The sequence below is a fragment of a genome, unplaced genomic scaffold, assembly GCF_019419815.1.
Source record: "Pyrus x bretschneideri cultivar Hongxiangsu unplaced genomic scaffold, Pyrus_bretschneideri_v1 Contig7, whole genome shotgun sequence".
Taxonomy (NCBI): domain Eukaryota; kingdom Viridiplantae; phylum Streptophyta; class Magnoliopsida; order Rosales; family Rosaceae; genus Pyrus; species Pyrus x bretschneideri.
In genome coordinates this window covers 165283-183764 of record NW_025999809.1, presented here as the reverse complement: position 1 = coordinate 183764, position 18482 = coordinate 165283, and the positions used below count along the sequence as shown (strand labels likewise).

The window sequence follows — 18482 nt, the reverse complement described above, 5'->3', positions numbered from 1 at the left end:
TAGAAGAAATTACACCGAGACCAAGTAAGGAAGTAACAAAAACAACAGAAAACCCAGCAGAAGCACATTCAGAACAACAAACTGAAACTCACTCCCACAAAGGGGAGAACAAAAACTCACAATGAGTAAAAGTCAAGAAAAGCTTGCTTTTTTCAATTCTCTCTCTTGTTTTAGTTTACAAGAAGGAGTCGAAAAAACTAACCTTTAAGGAGCTTTTCTTACTTATCGTACTTACATTTTTGTTTTTCAAATAGGTTGTTGTTTTGCACAATGTAACCGTTGCCTTTCAATTTTACCATTGCATTATTTTAATAGCTCCAATTATTTCTTTCCAATTTGAGCGTTGTGCTCTTTCAATTCTCCTATAAATGCTAAATTCATCTAACCAAAATTTAACACAACTTCATATTCTATATTCATCTCTCATTTCATCAATTTATTTTGCGTAGTTTGTCAACTTATTTAACCATCAATGGCTGGTTCAAGTGAGGCTCTAACCAAGGGTGGAAATTACTCAATTGAAGATGATGTTGCTCTATGTCGTGATTATATAGCGATTAGTGAAGATCCTGTTATTCGGAATGGCCGATCTTTGATGAAATTTTGGTCGCGTTTCAAAAGTATTCAACGAGATCATGGCCGGTGGAGGAGAAAAATGAGGTGCTAGAAGCCTAACATACTCACTTGTTACACTTTGGTTGGAGCCTCACTTGAGTAATTTCTACGCTTGGTTGGAGCCTCACTTGAACCAGTCATTGATGGATAAAATAAATTGACAAACTAAGCAAAATAAATTGTATGAAATGAGAGAAATGAGTATAGAAGATGAAGTTGTGGTAAACTTTAGTTAGATGAATTTGGTATTCACAGGAGAATTGAAAGAGCACCAACGGCCAATTGGAAAGAAATAAATATAGCTATTAAAATAATGCAATGGAAAATTGAATGGCGACAACTAAATTGAAGGGCAACTGTCAAGATGTGCAAAACAACCTATCTGAAAAAAAAAAAAAAAATGGTGGAAGTAACAGGAAGAAATTGGGGCCTATTTAAATTGAGAAAAGACAACATAATAGAGGTGGGTCCCAATGTTGATATGAGTCAAATTTTACATGATAAATTCAGAATTTATGATTAAAAAAATGAACAAGGGCAGTCCCTATCTGGTCTTCAAATGTGAGGAAACTTTTAGGGGATGTTTGTTTCTCCTCACTAAAACTCACTGGATTGGATTGGACTGAACTGAGGATTAGTCCAATCCCGTGTTGTTTTCTGGAGGGTCTCGGTTTAATGAGACTAGCTCTCACTCGCTTCGACTAAAGGAGGGACTAGCCGGTCTTAGATAAACCCCCGAAAAACCATGCAATTGCTAATCCCATCTCCAATGACTATCACACACTGCTAGTTTATGAATGCTACAAGTCTGCAAGCAGCTTCTGGGCAACTCCATTTGCCTACCCATTTCTCAGATCTGAAACCCAGCTGCACCACTGCCTAAATCTCAACACCAAAATTCGAAAAAAAAAAATGGAAAATGATAATAACAACAATCCCAATAGAAAATTTCTTCCTTATTCTCGAAAATTCCTAGAAAGTTTTCCTTTTTGCCAGAAAATTCCAGAGACAAATGGATAGAGAAAGGGAGAAAGTAGCTTTAGGACGAAGAGAAATGGAGAGACAAAGAAGGAGGAGAGATTAGTTTTGGGGACGATTTTTGCACAGAAAAAAAATGATTTTGAAGGTTGTAGTTTTGCAAAACAAAAGGTGAAGAAAATGATTGTTTTATGGGGGACAAAACTAAACGAAGAAAGAAAGAACTCTCCAAAGAGAGTCCAGAGAGAGGTTGAATAAGAAATTAAAATATTGTTGAATTAATAAAGGGGACGGGACTTAAGAGTGTTCTAGGGACCTGGATTGTCTGCCCTCCCATATCCCATCCCCTTCCATCCCCTCCTATTTGAACGATCACGGTTAAGCCACGTTAATATTTTATATTCCCATTCCTTTTTGTCTTATCATTTCTATAAAAAAAAAAATTAATATAAAATGTTGACATGGCTTAACCGTGACCGTTTAAATAGGAGGGGATAGGAAGGGCATGGGATGGGGGAGGGCAGACAATCCAGGTCTCGTTCCTTTTCCCTTTCTTTTAGTTTTTCTAAAAAAAAATTCTCTTTCTCTCCTTCAGCTCACTCTCCCTTTCCTCTCTCCTTCTCTCTCTCTCCTCTGTCTCTTTCTATCTCAGCTCTCTCCCTCAACTCTCTATGCTCTCTCCTCCTCGACGATCAAGGCCCACAAACACACATACACACTACTGTTGAACCACCACCATCCTTTGTTTCCCTTCCTGCATCCTTAAAACTCGACGAAGATGCAAGAATCATCGAGTGTCGATATAGAGGAAGGATTTCGGTGAGGTTTCTCATCCCTCCGATTTGGGTAAGCCTCGGGACACTTGAACTCTTCTCATTTTCATCCTTGTGGCCTAAATCTAACTTAAAATATGCTTGTGGATTGAGGATATAGCACAGAACAACTCGGGGAGGTGTTTTCCTAGTTTTATCAGCTAATCTGACGGTTTTCGAGCCAATTTTTGGGCAAACAATGGTGAGTTGGCAGTGTACAAGGTATAAATCTCTTCGTCTCGCTGAGTACTACAACTTTCCTTTCTATTTCATCCAATTTCGTTGAGTATTGAAAAAGTTATACTCATTTGAATCTCACCCAGTTTTCGGCGACCTCTACGTCTTTCGAGGTGTTTTCCGACCAAACCATGGTGAGTTAGACATCGTGCAAGATACCATTCTCTTCATCTCTTCGAGAAATATGATTTTTGTTTTCGAATCACTTGATTTCGTTGATTATTGACAAAGTTATGAACGTTTAAAGTTTGTCTAATTTCAGTTCGAATTCTGGCCTTCTTCTTCTCGAGGTTCGACGACCCACAAACCCAGGCCCTTTAGGTCATGACCAACATTGGGCTTTGGCCCGTTAAAACCTAAAGCCTAAACCCTTTAGCCCAGAAACCCAAAGAACTTAGGCCTTTCAGGCCACTTCAAAGAACATTAGGCCTTAGGCTCGTTTCAAACCTAAGCCCAAGCCCCTTTTTATTATTTGTTTTGTTTTAATTTATTTGTTAAAGGCCTTTGGGCCGTGAGCTGTTGCGGGCCTTGAGCCCATGCCCTAAACCCAATTTCCCTCAGCCATTTTCTTTTAAAACCTAAGGCCTCAGCCTTTGGGTCTCCCACCTAGGCCTGAGTAACACAAAACCTAAACCTAAACCCACTAAATTCAAATCCACCTAAATAGCTAAACTCATTTAACCCTAACCGGCCCAACCCATTTCCTTAACCCAAGACCCTAGACTCGGTTGACCCGACCCATTGACTTTGACCCACGACCCGGTCAACGTTGACTTTTTGGGTTTTCGTTCGAGACCCTTCTAGGCTAAATGTACCCTTTATGTGCATAGGTGCAATTAATAGTGACGATTCCGTTGTTCCTTTTTGGTACATGATGCGAAAATTAACTTAACACACAAATTAAAACCCTCTTTTGACAATTGTAGTATATGTATAAGTAGGGATCGTTCTAAACCGGGGATTAGGAGGGATTACTAAATCACTTGGAAACTGACTCAAAAACGTAAAACAAAGTTTAAAACACTAAACTAGACTCAAAGAATGCAAACTTAAACACTTAAAACACTCAAACAAACCAAAAGACTCAAACAGCACCCAAAACACTCAAAACTGCCTTAAAAACACAATCTGGGCAGTTTTGAGCACTTTGACTGATTTGGACGAATTTGGGTAATAAATTGAATCAAAACACTTAGAAACACAAACTAAGACACTTTCTAACTAATTTGAACACTAAAGTAAAGGGGGATTGAGTTTTTGACGAAATTAAATAAAATGCACAGAATGTAATTCAAACAGATTTTAAATATGAATTTGATGAAAATATGGATGAATGCTAGCTAGAAGGTTCTTCTCCACACATGTCACACTTGCATACAAGATGATTTTCAGTTGGTCTTTCGATGAATTATGAAACTCAACACCCCGGGTTAATTAGATCCGCTTAAATTAACCTTCAAGTTCTCCTTAAGTTAATGAATTGGATGGGACAGCGCATACGCAATTCAAAACATTCTCCAAAAGTCCTTTACGTGAAAAGCACAATAAAGATACAATCAAAGATCATTAAGCATCATGAAAACTATAAGTGTTGACGAGGCATTCGTTACTATGATGAGCATGAAACTAGTGCCAAGAATTCATTTAACGCGATTGTTTATAAGCAACCTCCACTACTTGTGAATATAAGTTTGTAACTATTAGGTGAAACTCACATATACTCTAGCATCATATTCATGCATGAAAATTAAGCGTGCACTCTCAATAAACATACACAAATAAGTTATCAATCAAGCAGTTAAACGAATTGAATCCATAACTCATGAAATTCCAACCAAAGGTAATCAATTCATATTGCAAGCATAAACATGGTTTTGAATCACCCCCTAGCTAACTAGGGATTTAGCCTCTCATGTTCACAGAAAGAGAAACAAAATTGAAATTAAACATAAAGAACAAAAGATTGATTACACCTAGAACGCCCAACGAATCCACTTGAATTCTGTGCGTCTAAGCTCCTCTTTCTTCTTCTCCTTGCTGCGGCAGAGATGGTTTAGGGGGTTTTTGGATGTTTTTCTGGTTTAGGGATGGGTTTATGGGGATATGGTGGTGCGGCAAGGTGGTGGGAAGGTGTATGGAGGTGTGGATGGTGGCTGGAAGGTTGGGAATGGTTGCTGCAATGGTGGGAAGGCTGCGGCAGTATGGAATTTGGGTGATGGTGGCTGGGGATTGAAGGGAGATTGCTGGAATGGATGGAAAAATGGCAGATTGAAGGGGAAAGGGGATAGTGGCTGCGGCTTATAGGTTTAGTTTATATATTTTCAGAAAACAAAACCCTAGCTTATTTTTATTAACTAAAATTAATTTAAAGGCTGCTAGAATTAGGAAAAAAATCAGAAATTAAAAAGGCAAGGTGCGGCTAGGGTTAGGAGCATGTGTTTTAAGTGCAAACCTAGGACAAAATTGCCCCCCTTGCACGGCAAGGGAAGGGAAGAAGGGTTAAGGCACGGCAAAGGGGTTTAAGGGGGCTAGGGCCTTTGTTTTGTGTCCTAAAGTGCATACAAGGCCTTCAAAGTGGCTAGAAAATACGGACGTTTAAGTTTAGGAAAGGTTACCAAAACGGGAAACCTAGGGTTAACTTTCCTACTTCAAGTAGGAATCCTTGTTTGAGTAGGAATCCTCATTTTGGTAGGAATTCATCGTTGGAGTAGGAATTCATCGTTTCTTCAAGTCTTCAACTCATTCATTCCTCTTTTGCTCCAAAAGGCTCCAATTTGCATCTTCTTGCACACTTTGGCCTTATAATCTGAAAATACACAAAAGTGACTTTAAACACTAAAATAACTAAGAAAACACAACATAAATGCACGAGAACAAGCTAATTAAGTCGCATGAATATGCTCCTATCAGTACAGCTTTGCACCAACGGTGTACGGTGAATGGACCCCTTCTAAAAATGCATGTTTTAATAGTAGAAATGCATACATGAAAAGCATGATTTAATGATTACGTTTTATGAGATAACATGCTTACCGAGGCTATTTTGAATTATTGCTATTTTTCCTATAACTCGTGTTCATTATAGAATATTTGATGGATGATGATATCATATTTAGAACATGTTTCGAACACCTCTTTATAGTATAAATGATGGATGACTTTATACTATGAAGTTGCTTTTCAAATATATGTATGTTCAATGATTTTTTACTTATCTAGTGGTCCCAATTCCGCTACGGGACGAGGGATAGATTCCGGTCCGTCCCGAGCGACGGTTATGGTGTTGGCATAGGGCCTGAAGTGCTTTTCCTCTGTCAATTAGCACAGGGACAGGGAGCTGGCACGGGGCCTGGGGGTGATTTTCCTCTAGCATTTGGCACAGAGCCGAGGAGTTGGCATGGGGCCTGGGGGATATTGGACATTCACAAGTGATTACAATATATATGAGTTATGATTAAGACATTGCACGGCATGCTAGGTTTCGAAAAACCTATGTTTATCATGATATATGTGTTTTCATAAAACCTGAGGGTTAGTATGTTGATAACTGTTTTATTATTATTATTATTATTATTATTATTATTATTATTATTATTATTATTATTATTATTATATGTGTGTGTGTGTGTGTGTGTGTATATATCAACTTGGTTCACTCATGTTTGTTTTGTGCCTCATTTAGGACTTAGAATTGAGACATACAATCCCAACATCAAGATACTTCCGCATCGACATCTTCGAGTCCTCTCGGTGTAGGACCCATCCTCTTATTCATTCAATTTTATATTATTTCTTTTTAGTATTCCAGTTAGTTGTATGCTCTGAACACGTTCCTTACTTGCATTTTGACTTATATTTAAATTTAGAAGTCTTATCTATCCCTTGTTTTCAGCTTCTGCACTCAATAAATGGCTTTCGTCACCCTTGGGTGTCGGTCAGCATGTGCCTATCCTGATATACGGGGAATATCTGGATCGGGACGTGTCATTCTAACAGGAGTCATGGTTCAATTTTAGCTTATAACACAAGGCTTTTTTTTTTAATCTAAGTTTCTTCAACAAACATTTGTTTTATTTATAAATATTTCTCTGTTTCAAGACCAAGTGTTCTATAAACCACAATATATACATACATTTGATCCCTCCTCAGAGTCTCAGACAAACAGTCATGATCCTCGGCAAAAAAATGTTTCATACAAAATCTATGTTGATTTAGTTCTCTGTAATATTCATGCATTCCTAGTCCTTTCCAAAAGGAGTTTAATTTACAACAAACCTAATAAAATAACTTTTGTACTTACTAATAGAATCTTATGCAGCTGTGATATCGTGGATGGACCAAAAAATATGACATAGAAAACAATAAAATTTACACTTTCATTAAACATGACAGAACCTGGTATATGCTTCACAAGTACATAATAAACAATGTAAACAACAGAAACTCAAACAGTTGTTTACAAAAAGTAAAAAAATAAAAAATAAAACATAAAAGGATAGAAATTTATTTATATCAGAAATTAGATATATGATTGTTATTTGAAAAGCTTCTTGAGATTTCTTGGATGATGATTGGTTCAACTCGACTCACTCCACCAAGACAGTCAATGTGAATGAGTCAAGAGGGGTCCCAAATAATGGTTTAGCTAATCCAAATGGAAATGTCTAAGAAGAAAGTAGAAACCAATGTATTGCCTTACTTCTGAGAGCTTGTCACCACAAAAAGGCTTACTCTGATGGTTGTCAGTGTAAAAAGCTACTGAACAGCACCCTCTAAGTCCAAGTTCAGTGCTTTCAGTATGTGCATAATAAGTCGGAGACTCAGAATATCCTCTTTAATTGGATCCTGGCCTCCATTGTCAAGAACATGGCTCGCAGAAAAAGGTCTCTACTTTATTAGTTGAAACATTACTCAGGTAACTCTGTATTTAGGGAGTTTCAATTCAGAGATATTCGTCAAATATGCATTTTTGGGGGACAACCTTTATTGACCACTCTGCATTGGATTTTAATAATTTAAACTGACTAGTTTTGAAAGTCTTCCTTCAAAGATGGTTGTCGCAAAAAATCAGTCAAGTTCAAAATCATTTAACCACTCAATTTAATTGGTCATCGTTTTAGCATTTTGTTGAAATACCATGTTCGTCTGTTTATGCATTTGTTCAATTATTTGGCTTAAGTGTCTGATTGATTTTGAATTTGTCTAATTTTTTTCAAGGATATATAATTGTTGAATAAAGAATTAAAAAGTACATGGTCCAGATTATTGAAATGAAATTCGGAAGAAGCCCACTTGGCGTGTATCGGGGCTCACTCCATATATCCATCAATTTGCACCACTCTTTATTGGTTCTTGAAGTTTAGTAGGGCAGGATGTCTTGGCTAATTAAGGCAAAGTCAATGTGAAACTTCACCGAGTCCTTCACCTGATATGTTTCTCACAACATTCTCAATAGGGATGTTACAGTTTTATCCATTTTAAGGTTTGAAGTCCATCTCTATATATTGAGGTACTAACAGGCCAATTCAACCCAAATCTGCCTTTCTCACTTAATCACTCCAAGTCTCAAACTTTTTTATTTGATCTTCGAGGTGCATTTGTTTATTTAAAAATCCTATACAGATGGAAATCAAGTTGATGGGGCAGCTCATGCCAAGCAGACACTGAGAACTCTTTCAGCAAGAAATGGATCAGCTGTAGACAGTTCTAGTACTGAGGTCCCGAAGGGCCACTTTGCGGTTTATGTTGGAGATGGCGAAGAGAAGAGATTTGTGATTCCAATATCATATTTGAACCACCCTTTGTTCCAAGACTTGTTAAGCAAGGCTAAGGAAGAGTTTGGATATGATCATCCTACAGGTGGACTCACAATTCCATGCAGTGAAGACTACTTCATCAGTTTAACTTCATGTCTAAATTGTTCTTAAATAATCATTGATTCTGTATATGACCTGAATCCTGATGATGGTCAATTATTTAACCAAGTCATTCTTTTTAACTTCATTCTACAATTGAAAGCAGTACACTTGAGACCAATGAGTTATCAGTCTGTTCTTTTTTCTTCTTTCATTTATTTATTTATTTCTTTGAATTATCATTCCAAGATATATCTTTAACTTTTAGTTAAATTCTTCATCCTTATTCCTTAATATCTACCTCCTTTATGGTCTAATTTTGAACTACCAGTGTAGGAACAAGAAAATGCAGAATGCTAATAAACAGAATATGATGTTTGCGACAAAATTTTGATTGCCCAACAGTTGATGCAATTCAATTCTAGACCAGTTCATGAAATTCATTGAAGGCTTCCTTGATCTCATTGTTTTGAGGCATTGTTCGGGTTGCCAATGTTGTCCAGCTCAGGCGGCAGGATTACAAACCAACTCCTATACAAGTTTTACAAAAGCAAAAGTTTGTGAAGTCTCACATTTATCCGCAATGAGCTTTGATTTAGGGAAATGATAACTAAACATCTTATTTAGTCTTTTACACACACTTGGTTAATCATGTCGGTTATTTTCGTTTGATACATGCAATCTAATGGTCATAAATAACAAATGGTGTGTGAGAAACTAAAGGACTAATAATATGTTAGAGCTACTCTCCATGTTTTTATCAAATAATTTTAAGATGAAATATGAAAATATTCAGATTTATTTTGTACTAAATTGTATGAAATAATGGGATATATAATGTAACCTATTAATCCATCCTGTCCCAGATAATAAAACAAATGAACTTACCATCTAATATGGGAGAAGACGCAGCTACCATTGGCCAGCTGCAGATTGATCTCTGAGGCTCAGAGCAAGGCAGTATTGCATGCATGCAAAGATTAAGGAACAATTTCTTCACTAGTAGAAAAAATTATTTGTATGACAAAATTTTAAATGATGATGCAGTTTTTGTCACCTAAGTGTTCTTTGCGCAACAAATTAAGAGATTCGTCGCATCAAATCGTTACGGCAAAAAATTAAATAAAAATTTTGGGCGACGAAGAAGTTTGTGACGCAACAAATGTTTGCTGACGAACTCTATCCTTCGTGGCGCAAGCTTTGAAAAGAGGAGCTAAATTCTATTTTATATTATTTTATTTTTCTGGTCTGACAGTAGTGTATTAAAAATTGATCCTTAATCCTTGCATTGCATGCATGAAGTAATGCCTTGGTCAGAGTCTCCGAGGTCAATCTGCAGCGGCAAATGGTAGCTGCATCTTCTTCTCCCTATTAGATGATGACAATGATTGCATGCCCACATGCATTGCATATTATCGATTATTGACTCTCTTAGAAATGCACCAAGCCTGGACCATATCAATTGATATATATACGAGCGGACATTCCACTAGATATATATATATATATATATATATGTTGTGACAAACTGAAATTTTTTACTGTTAAATTTAAATACTTGGCTCTTAAACATATATTAAGGAGTTCTTTAAATAGGAGGTTATTACCTTACAGTGGTAGGATACATAATTAAAACTATAGATAGCATATTGTAGTTATAATGCAATCTAATTAAAATAGATGAAGGCATGGCTTTGATTGATGAGAAGCCACCAACGTCTAAGAACCATATTTATTTTAGTGCCTACATGATAGGATCTCCAATATGAACACTATAACTAGGCACATGCGCACTGTAGGGCAACAAATTACTGTGAGATCACTATAATTCAAAATAAAATGTTCTCAACTTAGCCAATCAGATTTAATATATGATGATTAGGTTCGAGAGTTTTTTCGGTGTATCCTGAAGTCAATGGCAAAGCCAGGATTTGCTGAGGGGAGGGGCGAAATTCAAAAGAGTGCAAGCGTCAATCGAAGTGGTTGCTTTCACATTAGAAAGTGCAAAATATTGAATCAATATTCATAACAGAAAACCATCTCTTCACCAAAGCGATTGTAAGCGGTAATATTAAAGCCATGTAAGAAGCTTAAATTGGTTCAGATTAGATTCTAAAAAAATGTTAAGCACTAGTCAAACAGCGGACTGGAGCCTGCAGCTAGGCACCTAGGTAAGATTTAGGCAGGAACCTAAATGGATTTAAATGAATTTCTTTTATCGTAAAATAAGCATTAAACAATATTTACATTATTTTTAAAAAATTAATACAATATTTATAGATAATGTGAGAGTTTAAATGTCACATCCCGGCTCGGGGGGGGGACCACTTCCCAGGCCTGCTCCACCACCGTAGCACGATATTGTCCACTTCGGGCCCCGACCACACCCTCACGGTTTTGTTTCTGGGAACTCACACGAGAACTTCCCAATGGGTCACCCATCCTGGGAGTGCTCTCGCGCGCTACTCGCTTAACTTCGGAGTTCCCATGGAACCCGAAGCCAGTGAGCTCCCAAAAGGCCTCGTGCTAGGTAGGGATGAGAATATACATATAAGGATTACTCCCTTAAGTGAAACAGGATGTCACAATCCACCCCCCTTAGGGGCCCAACATCCTCGTCGGCACACACGCGATCAGGGTTAGGCTCTGATACCAAATTGTCATATCCCGGCTCGGGGGGGACCACTTCCCAGGCCCGCTCCACCACCGTAGCACGATATTGTCCGCTTTGGGCCCCGACCACGCCCTCATGATTTTGTTTCTGGGAACTCACACGAGAACTTCCCAATGGGTCACCCATCATGGGAGTGCTCTCGCGTGCTACTCGCTTAACTTCAGAGTTCCCATGGAACCTAAAGCCAGTGAGCTCCCAAAAGGCATCGTGCTAGGTAAGGATAAGAATATACATATAAGGATCACTCCCCTAGGCGAAAACGGGATGTCACAATCCACCCCCCTTAGGGGCCCGACGTCCTCGTCAGCACACACGCGACCAGGGTTAGGCTCTGATACTAAATTGTCAAATCCTGGCCCGGGCGGGACCACTTCCCAGGCCCACTCTACCACCGTAGCACGATATTGTCCGCTTTGGGCCCCAACTACGCCCTCACGGTTTTGTTTCTGGGAACTCACTCGAGAACTTCCCAATGGGTCACCCATCTTGGGAGTACTCTCGCCCCCTTCTCGCTTAACTTTGAAGTTCTGATGAAACCCAAAGCCAGTGAGCTCTCAAAAGGTCTCGTGCTAGGTAGGGATGAGAATATACATATAAGGATCACTCCCTTGGGCGAAACGGGATGTCACATTAAAACACATATGCTGGGGTCTTAAAAAAGAGGAAAAATACATACAAGAATAATAATTAAAAATAAAAAAAAATAAAAAAAAATAAAATAAAAAAAGAAAGAAATTGATTAACAAACCAAAAAAAGGTGCGGCCAGAATAGAAAAAAAAAAAAAGAGGGGGAAATGGGTAAACAAAGTGGGGCAGAAGGGACCGAAGGAGAAGGGTGTGTCAGTACAATCAGTTTTAACTTTTAAGAGAGAAAAATGTAAACAAATGTGTCACTACAATTAGTTTTGATTTTTAAGAGAGAAAAATATAAAAAAAGGGTCAGCATTGCCAAACGACACCGTTCGGTATAGGGAATATCAAATAAACCATCTTCTTCGCAAGTTCCGTCAGTCTGCAACTACATTTTTTCTCAGATTTCCTTCTCCAAAATCTAATAAAAAAGAGGTAAAAAACAAATCCATCTTTGCTGCGCAGCAGCAGAAACCAAATCACAGGAGCAGAAATTCTTATTTTCGACGAGAGCAGAAGGGCTGAACTAGAGCTCCTAAGCATGTTTTCCAGCAAAGGGAGTGGTGGCCGCCACTCCTCGCCCTCACGTAGCTTCGCCACTGCCTGAAGTGAGACGTATTAATCTTACCACTCACTTATATTATAACACATAAATTATTTCATCTTGTATTCCAAATAAACAGTACTTTCTCTTTAGGTTAATTGTACCCATCTAGACAATGTTATCTGTAACCAACTATCAACTTGTTCATCTCCTTTGCGGCTTGGATCAAACCACACAATATATCTTAACATGCACCAATGTGTATGCGGAAAAACGGTGGGCAAATTAAACTAGCTATTTTCACTTTTCTGTAACATGTGACTATGTGAGATGTTGTCCCTAGCTAGCTAGCTATATCAGGGTAATGATTAATTTTCCACAATCGTCACAAGCCACATGGACTCCATATATGTAACTGACTCGCTCATCATCTTCTCTTAGCACTTATGAGTTTGTTTACTAATTTACACTCACAGTCACTCACTCACTCACTCTGATGATCTGATCACATGCATATATATGCATATTATATTGACTCTTACATCAATGTTTTAATTTATATTGGTTGACAGATATAAATTTCTGGATAAGGCCATATGCTAGGTGGAGCTATACAACAATCAGATATGTATATCCAATTTGACCATACGTCAAGAACATGTGCCAAACATTAAAGGGAAGCAGTTCCATACCAGTACGTAGGTGAAAAACGGCCTTCACTAGTACAAAAATATGTCTGCGCAAAATATGTTTGCGTGACGCTAAACAGAAAAAGTCGCGCAAACAGCCTTTGCGCAACGAAGCGTGACTCCAGTCTTCGTCGTACAAAGGCCGTTTCGACGACGTTTTCTGCGTGCACAAGATTTTTGTGCCAAACCAAGATGTTGTACCGCTTTTTTAACAACTTTGCACGACGCAGGTGCACTTACGTCGTGCAAAGCTGTTTTGCGCAATGCAAGTACACTTGCGTCGTGCAAAGTTTTTTTTTTTCCCTCTTGCTTTTCTTTTGGGGTTCTTGCATTGCCTTTTTCTTTTGTGGTATCCACTTGTGTAAATGTTTTAAATTGACAATCAAATTTGTTCATTGTATTCATATAGGGTTAAGGAGTATAGCTGTAAAAAATCATCAAAATCGGAGTTAAAATAACCGTTAAATCGTGATTTTTTGTTTATAACCGTCAAAAAGTTTTGTCCCGTTACTTGATCTCTGAATGTTTGTTTGTTACGATTTTTGGCGTATGCGATCTTGAATTATGTACAAACAAGTTTGACGGTTGGATCGTCTAAACAAATTTCGTACAATGCGTATCCCATCAAAACAATAGATTCACTAACACTTGGAGTTTATTTATACTTTCATTAAGTATAACATAAGATTTTGTGGTATCCACTTGTGTAAATATTTTAAATCGATGATTGAATTAGTTCATAAGCAAAAGGGAAAAAAAAAAAAAAAAAAAAAAACACTTTGCACGACGTAGATCTTTATCGCGCAAAGTGATATCTTTTTTTTTTTTTTTTTTTTTTTTTTTTTGCCCTTTTTCTTTTCTTTTGGGGTTCTTGCATTGCCTTTTTCTTTTACGGTATCCACTTGTGTAAATGTTTTAAATTGACAATCGAAAGGGTTTGTCCCGTTACTTGATATCTGAATGTTTTTTTTTTTTTTTTTTTGTGATTTTTGGCGTATGCGATCTCAAAGCATAGACTGTTGGATTGTTGAAACTAGTTTCGTACAATGCGTATCCCATCAAAACAATAGATTCACTAATACTTTGACTTTATTTATACTTTCATTAAGTATAACATAAGATTTTGTGTTATCCACTAGTGTAAATATTTTAAATTGACGATCGAATTAGTTTATTGTATTCATATAGGATCAAGGAGTGTAGTTGTAAAAAAATCATCAAAATCGGAGTTAAAACTACCGTTAAATCGTGATTTTTCGTTTATAACGTCAAAAAGGTTAGTCCCGTTACATAATCTCTGAATGTTTTTTTTTTTTTTTTTTTCAATTTTTGGTGTATGCAATCTCGAAGCATATACAAACAAGCTTGACGGTTGGATCGTTGAAACTAGTTTCGTACAATGCATATCCCATCAAAACAATTGATTCACTAATACTTTTGAGTTTATTTATACCTTCATTAAGTATAACATAAGATTTTGTGATATCCACTAGTGTAAATATTTTAAATTGACGATCGAATTAGTTCCTTGTATTCATATAGGATCAAGATTATTATTTAGTTGTCACATGTGAAGAACCCTAAATATCACAATCATTTTTAAAATAACTAGTCAAGAATTCTCTATTTTGTTGAGTGGGGGAAGATAATTAGCCTACATTACACGCTTTTGCAGCATTGGAAGATTATTTTGAAGAAGCAAATAATTGGGTTTGAAAAACAGACATAAACAAAGGAAGGAGTGAAAAAGAAAATACAGAGTGCAAATATCACTACCCATAACAAACTTGTGATACAAAACTAGAATAGGGTTTGGATTAATTTCTTACTAGCATTTGCCTACACACATTGTGTGTATGAACATATTTTTTTATAAAATGAGAGGGAGAGAGGGAGAGAGGGAGAGAAGGAGAGAGAGAGAGAGAGAGAGAACGTGGGGGGAGTGTGAGGTTTTTGTTTTTGGTTTTTTTATTTTTTTTATTTTTATTTTTAATTTTAAATTTAAGAGATATTTTAACATCACCTGTAGGTGAGGCTTTAATAAAAAACAGTAAAATTTGAACTTGTGAAATTACATTATTGCCCATCATTTTTTTTTTGTGTGATAGAAGACTAAGTTATCTTTTCATCCTCTTTTGGTTGACAAATAGGGTTTTATTAATTGATAGAGATAATAGAGATTATCAAAATGTAATGAGGACATTTACAAGTGATTTAGTCAACTCTTCACCTCCAAAATTGAAGAGTTTGATTCAATTGGTTTTTACTATTACAAAGAATGCAAACAAAAACCAAGACCAATGAAGGCCTCTTCAGTGCATGGAATAGTGATGCCACCCATCGGATGAGTGAATCCGAACTTCTCTTCACTGCAAATTAGCAAGTCTTGGAACCATTGGTGGTTCAAGTATGATATAGGAACTACAAATCTCTTCTTCTGTTCCTTTCCTACATAAACAGCAATGTGGCCTTTTGGGACATTCGTTGTGGCCATATTTGATTGATTAGAAATCTAGAGAGATCGCCGGATGATTGATAGCAAGTTCATACCCACGATTTCTGTCGAATATTGTTATGCTTAAGACTTGAGAAGATTATTGGGTGAGAAAAAGCTGTGGCAACAGAGGATATGATAACTTAGGGTTAAAGATTTGTAATGCTATGTTGCTTGATATATAGGGATGGAATTATATAGATGAATAGTTAAGAGAGCACATGCTTCTGTTCTCTACTGAAAAGAAAAAAAGAAAAACCATGTTTTTGGCCCGAGATTATATCACCATGTTTTAGTCACATGGGGTGATAACCTTGTTCCTTGTTGGATTGACAAATTCGAAAAACCGAGTCTTAAAGGAGATTTTCTGCTTGCTGGAAATACCAACGATTTGATTCACCCTATTAGAGCTAGTACCTGTGTCCTCTAGGTTATCAGTTGTATTCAGTAGATGATACATAGGAAAAGGATTAAACTCTACAACCATAATTTGTCATTACTGGTAGGCCATGCTATAGTTGTCAAGCAGTATGAAACATGTTTCAAGTCTTATATCATTCGTTGGGAGACAAAGGCATTTGATTTCTCATGAAATATGTCCTAAAACAATTTCAGGTTATATATGTGGGGATTCATACTGGTACCCTAATGTTTAGTTTGTTTTCTTGGGAATTGATGTGTTAATTACACTCAGGGGTACAACTTATCCTTTCAAAACCAACTTAAGAAATGGGTTCCTATATGCTCAAGGTACCGAGGAAGTACTTTAGATATCTGTGGTGAACTAGAGCCGGTCCTAAGATTTTAGGGGCCTTGTGAAGTCGTTCACCTCCTCCCTCTCAAGGTCGGTCATGTATTGAAACTTCAACATAAAAACAATACTATTATTTAGCCTGGTTTATCTATTCAAGTTGGCGTGTGCAGTGATAGGATGAGACATCAAAGTAGTAGGGAATGTTGAATTTAGAAGTAAAGACAATTTTCCATGTTTTTATTGGCAAGCCATGAATTTAAACTTATGCCGCCACCTCTAACAATTAGCAATTCTTAATATTTTCTGGTACTTCATATTTGACTGTAGGCACTTCACAAATAAGCTCTTCAAATATTTCCTTTTGTACTAGAAAAATGCTCAAGTATTGTTTTAAAGAAAAAAAAATTACATTTGAACTAAAATGTTGTGCATTTAAGAGGCGTAGCTCTATATTCTTTATAAGATCGTTTTATTTATCATTGAATCTGCATCTTTCATAGGCAACTTTGGTTTTATCAAATTGATATGGGGCAAAGATGTTTCTATGCAAGGTTACAATTTGGCTAATATCAGATGAAGTCCTTATCAAAATAGTTAGCAGACCAATACATTGATAAGTATAACTGTAATGAGTCAATGGTTTTATAAATATGCCATGTGGCGCAAGATTAGTTAGACAATTATGTTAAGGTTGTTAGCTTAGTTGTTAAGCAATTGTAAGAGATATATATATCTCATGTAATAACATTCTCTTTGTAAGTTTACAAAACAAGAAATATACAGATTCTCTTTTCTTCCTTTACAAGCTTTCTCTCTCTCACTAAATCTTCTTTCTCTACTCTCTATAAATCTCTGCAACAATCTCTATTGCTTTACATGGTATCAATCACCACATAAGCTACGTAGCTTGCAGTTCTTCGATCTTGGATTTCTTATGCTTCTGCTTAATTCAGTAAGTTCCATTGAACTTACTTTCTTGTTTTTCTTGGATCTTTGCGATTCTAGGGTTTCTGTTCTTCCCCAATTCTACGATGGTTATTTTGTATCAGCATCACACCAAGTGTTTGTTGGCATTCCTCACTGAATCTACATCAAAATTTCTTCTATAACTACAACAATGGTGACTGCAACTCAATTGTAGATTGTGCAATCTCTGATAACTTCTTTGATTTCTACAATTTCTTCATCCATCACAGTTAAGCTCGATGATTCCAATTATCTTACATGAAATTTTCAAATGGAGTTACGACTCAAAGGTCATGGCATCTTAAGGTTTGTTGATGGCTCACATCCATGCCCAGCTTGTTTTACAACGTTAAATTTAAGTGATTCTGAGGTTAATTATGGTAATTCTTCCTCCATGACTGAGATTGATGAATATAAGATTTGGAAACTCCATGACAGGGTCTTGATACGTAATTACTGCTACTTTGTCCCCCTATACAGTGTCATGTGCAATTGGGAGTACAAGTACTCGTGATCTGTGGATATGAATGAATGAGCAATTCTCCATTATTACTTAGACCACTATTTTCTAGATGAAGTCAGAATTGCAAAATATGTAAGAAAGGTACTGACTCTATCTTTCATTATCTTCAAAGAATTAAAGAAGCTCGAGATTACCTTTCTGCTATTGGAGTACAATTTGAGGATGATAATATTGTTATCCTCATTTTGAATGGTTTGTCTACGGAGTACAATACAATTCGATCAATTATCCGAGGAAGGGAAAATGTTATTTTCATGAAAGACTTAAGGTCTCAATTACTTGCTGAGGAAGCCATGGTTGATAATGCTCATGCTACTCCATTTTTTGTCTAGAATGGCTGCTAAGAACAGTGGATCTAGTTCAAAAGAGCCTAACTTGGTGTCATCTAATTCTGGTCAGCATTATTCTTCTAGAAATTCTTCTAAGGGAATGAAATATGGGAATCAAAGAACTTACTTCAAGAACAAGGGCAATGGCAAATACAATTACAACTCTAATTTCCTATTTGGGAATTCAAGGCATTCCTTCAACAATTCTTCTCTGGAATTCTTGGCACTTCTCCACTAAAGTCTTCTGCATAACCATGTCAAATTTATGGTAAATATGGTCATTATGCTGATACCTGCAGATATAGAAACATTGATTCATCTCCAGTTGAAGGTTGTCAAATCTGTGGTAAAAAGAATCATGTTGCTCAATTTTGTCATTTTC

The 18482-nt window shown here is 36.7% G+C and overlaps 1 protein-coding gene across 1 annotated transcript; it reads left to right on the top strand.

Annotated features, from left to right (window-relative positions):
* Positions 1-472: 472 nt before the first annotated feature.
* LOC103938188 (indole-3-acetic acid-induced protein ARG7-like) lies at positions 473-8569 on the top strand. The gene is made up of 2 exons (XM_009348186.2): positions 473-620; positions 8265-8569. The coding sequence occupies exons 1-2, from the start codon at positions 473-475 to the stop codon at positions 8567-8569; spliced, it is 453 nt and encodes a 150-aa protein (XP_009346461.2).
* Positions 8570-18482: the final 9913 nt, after the last annotated feature.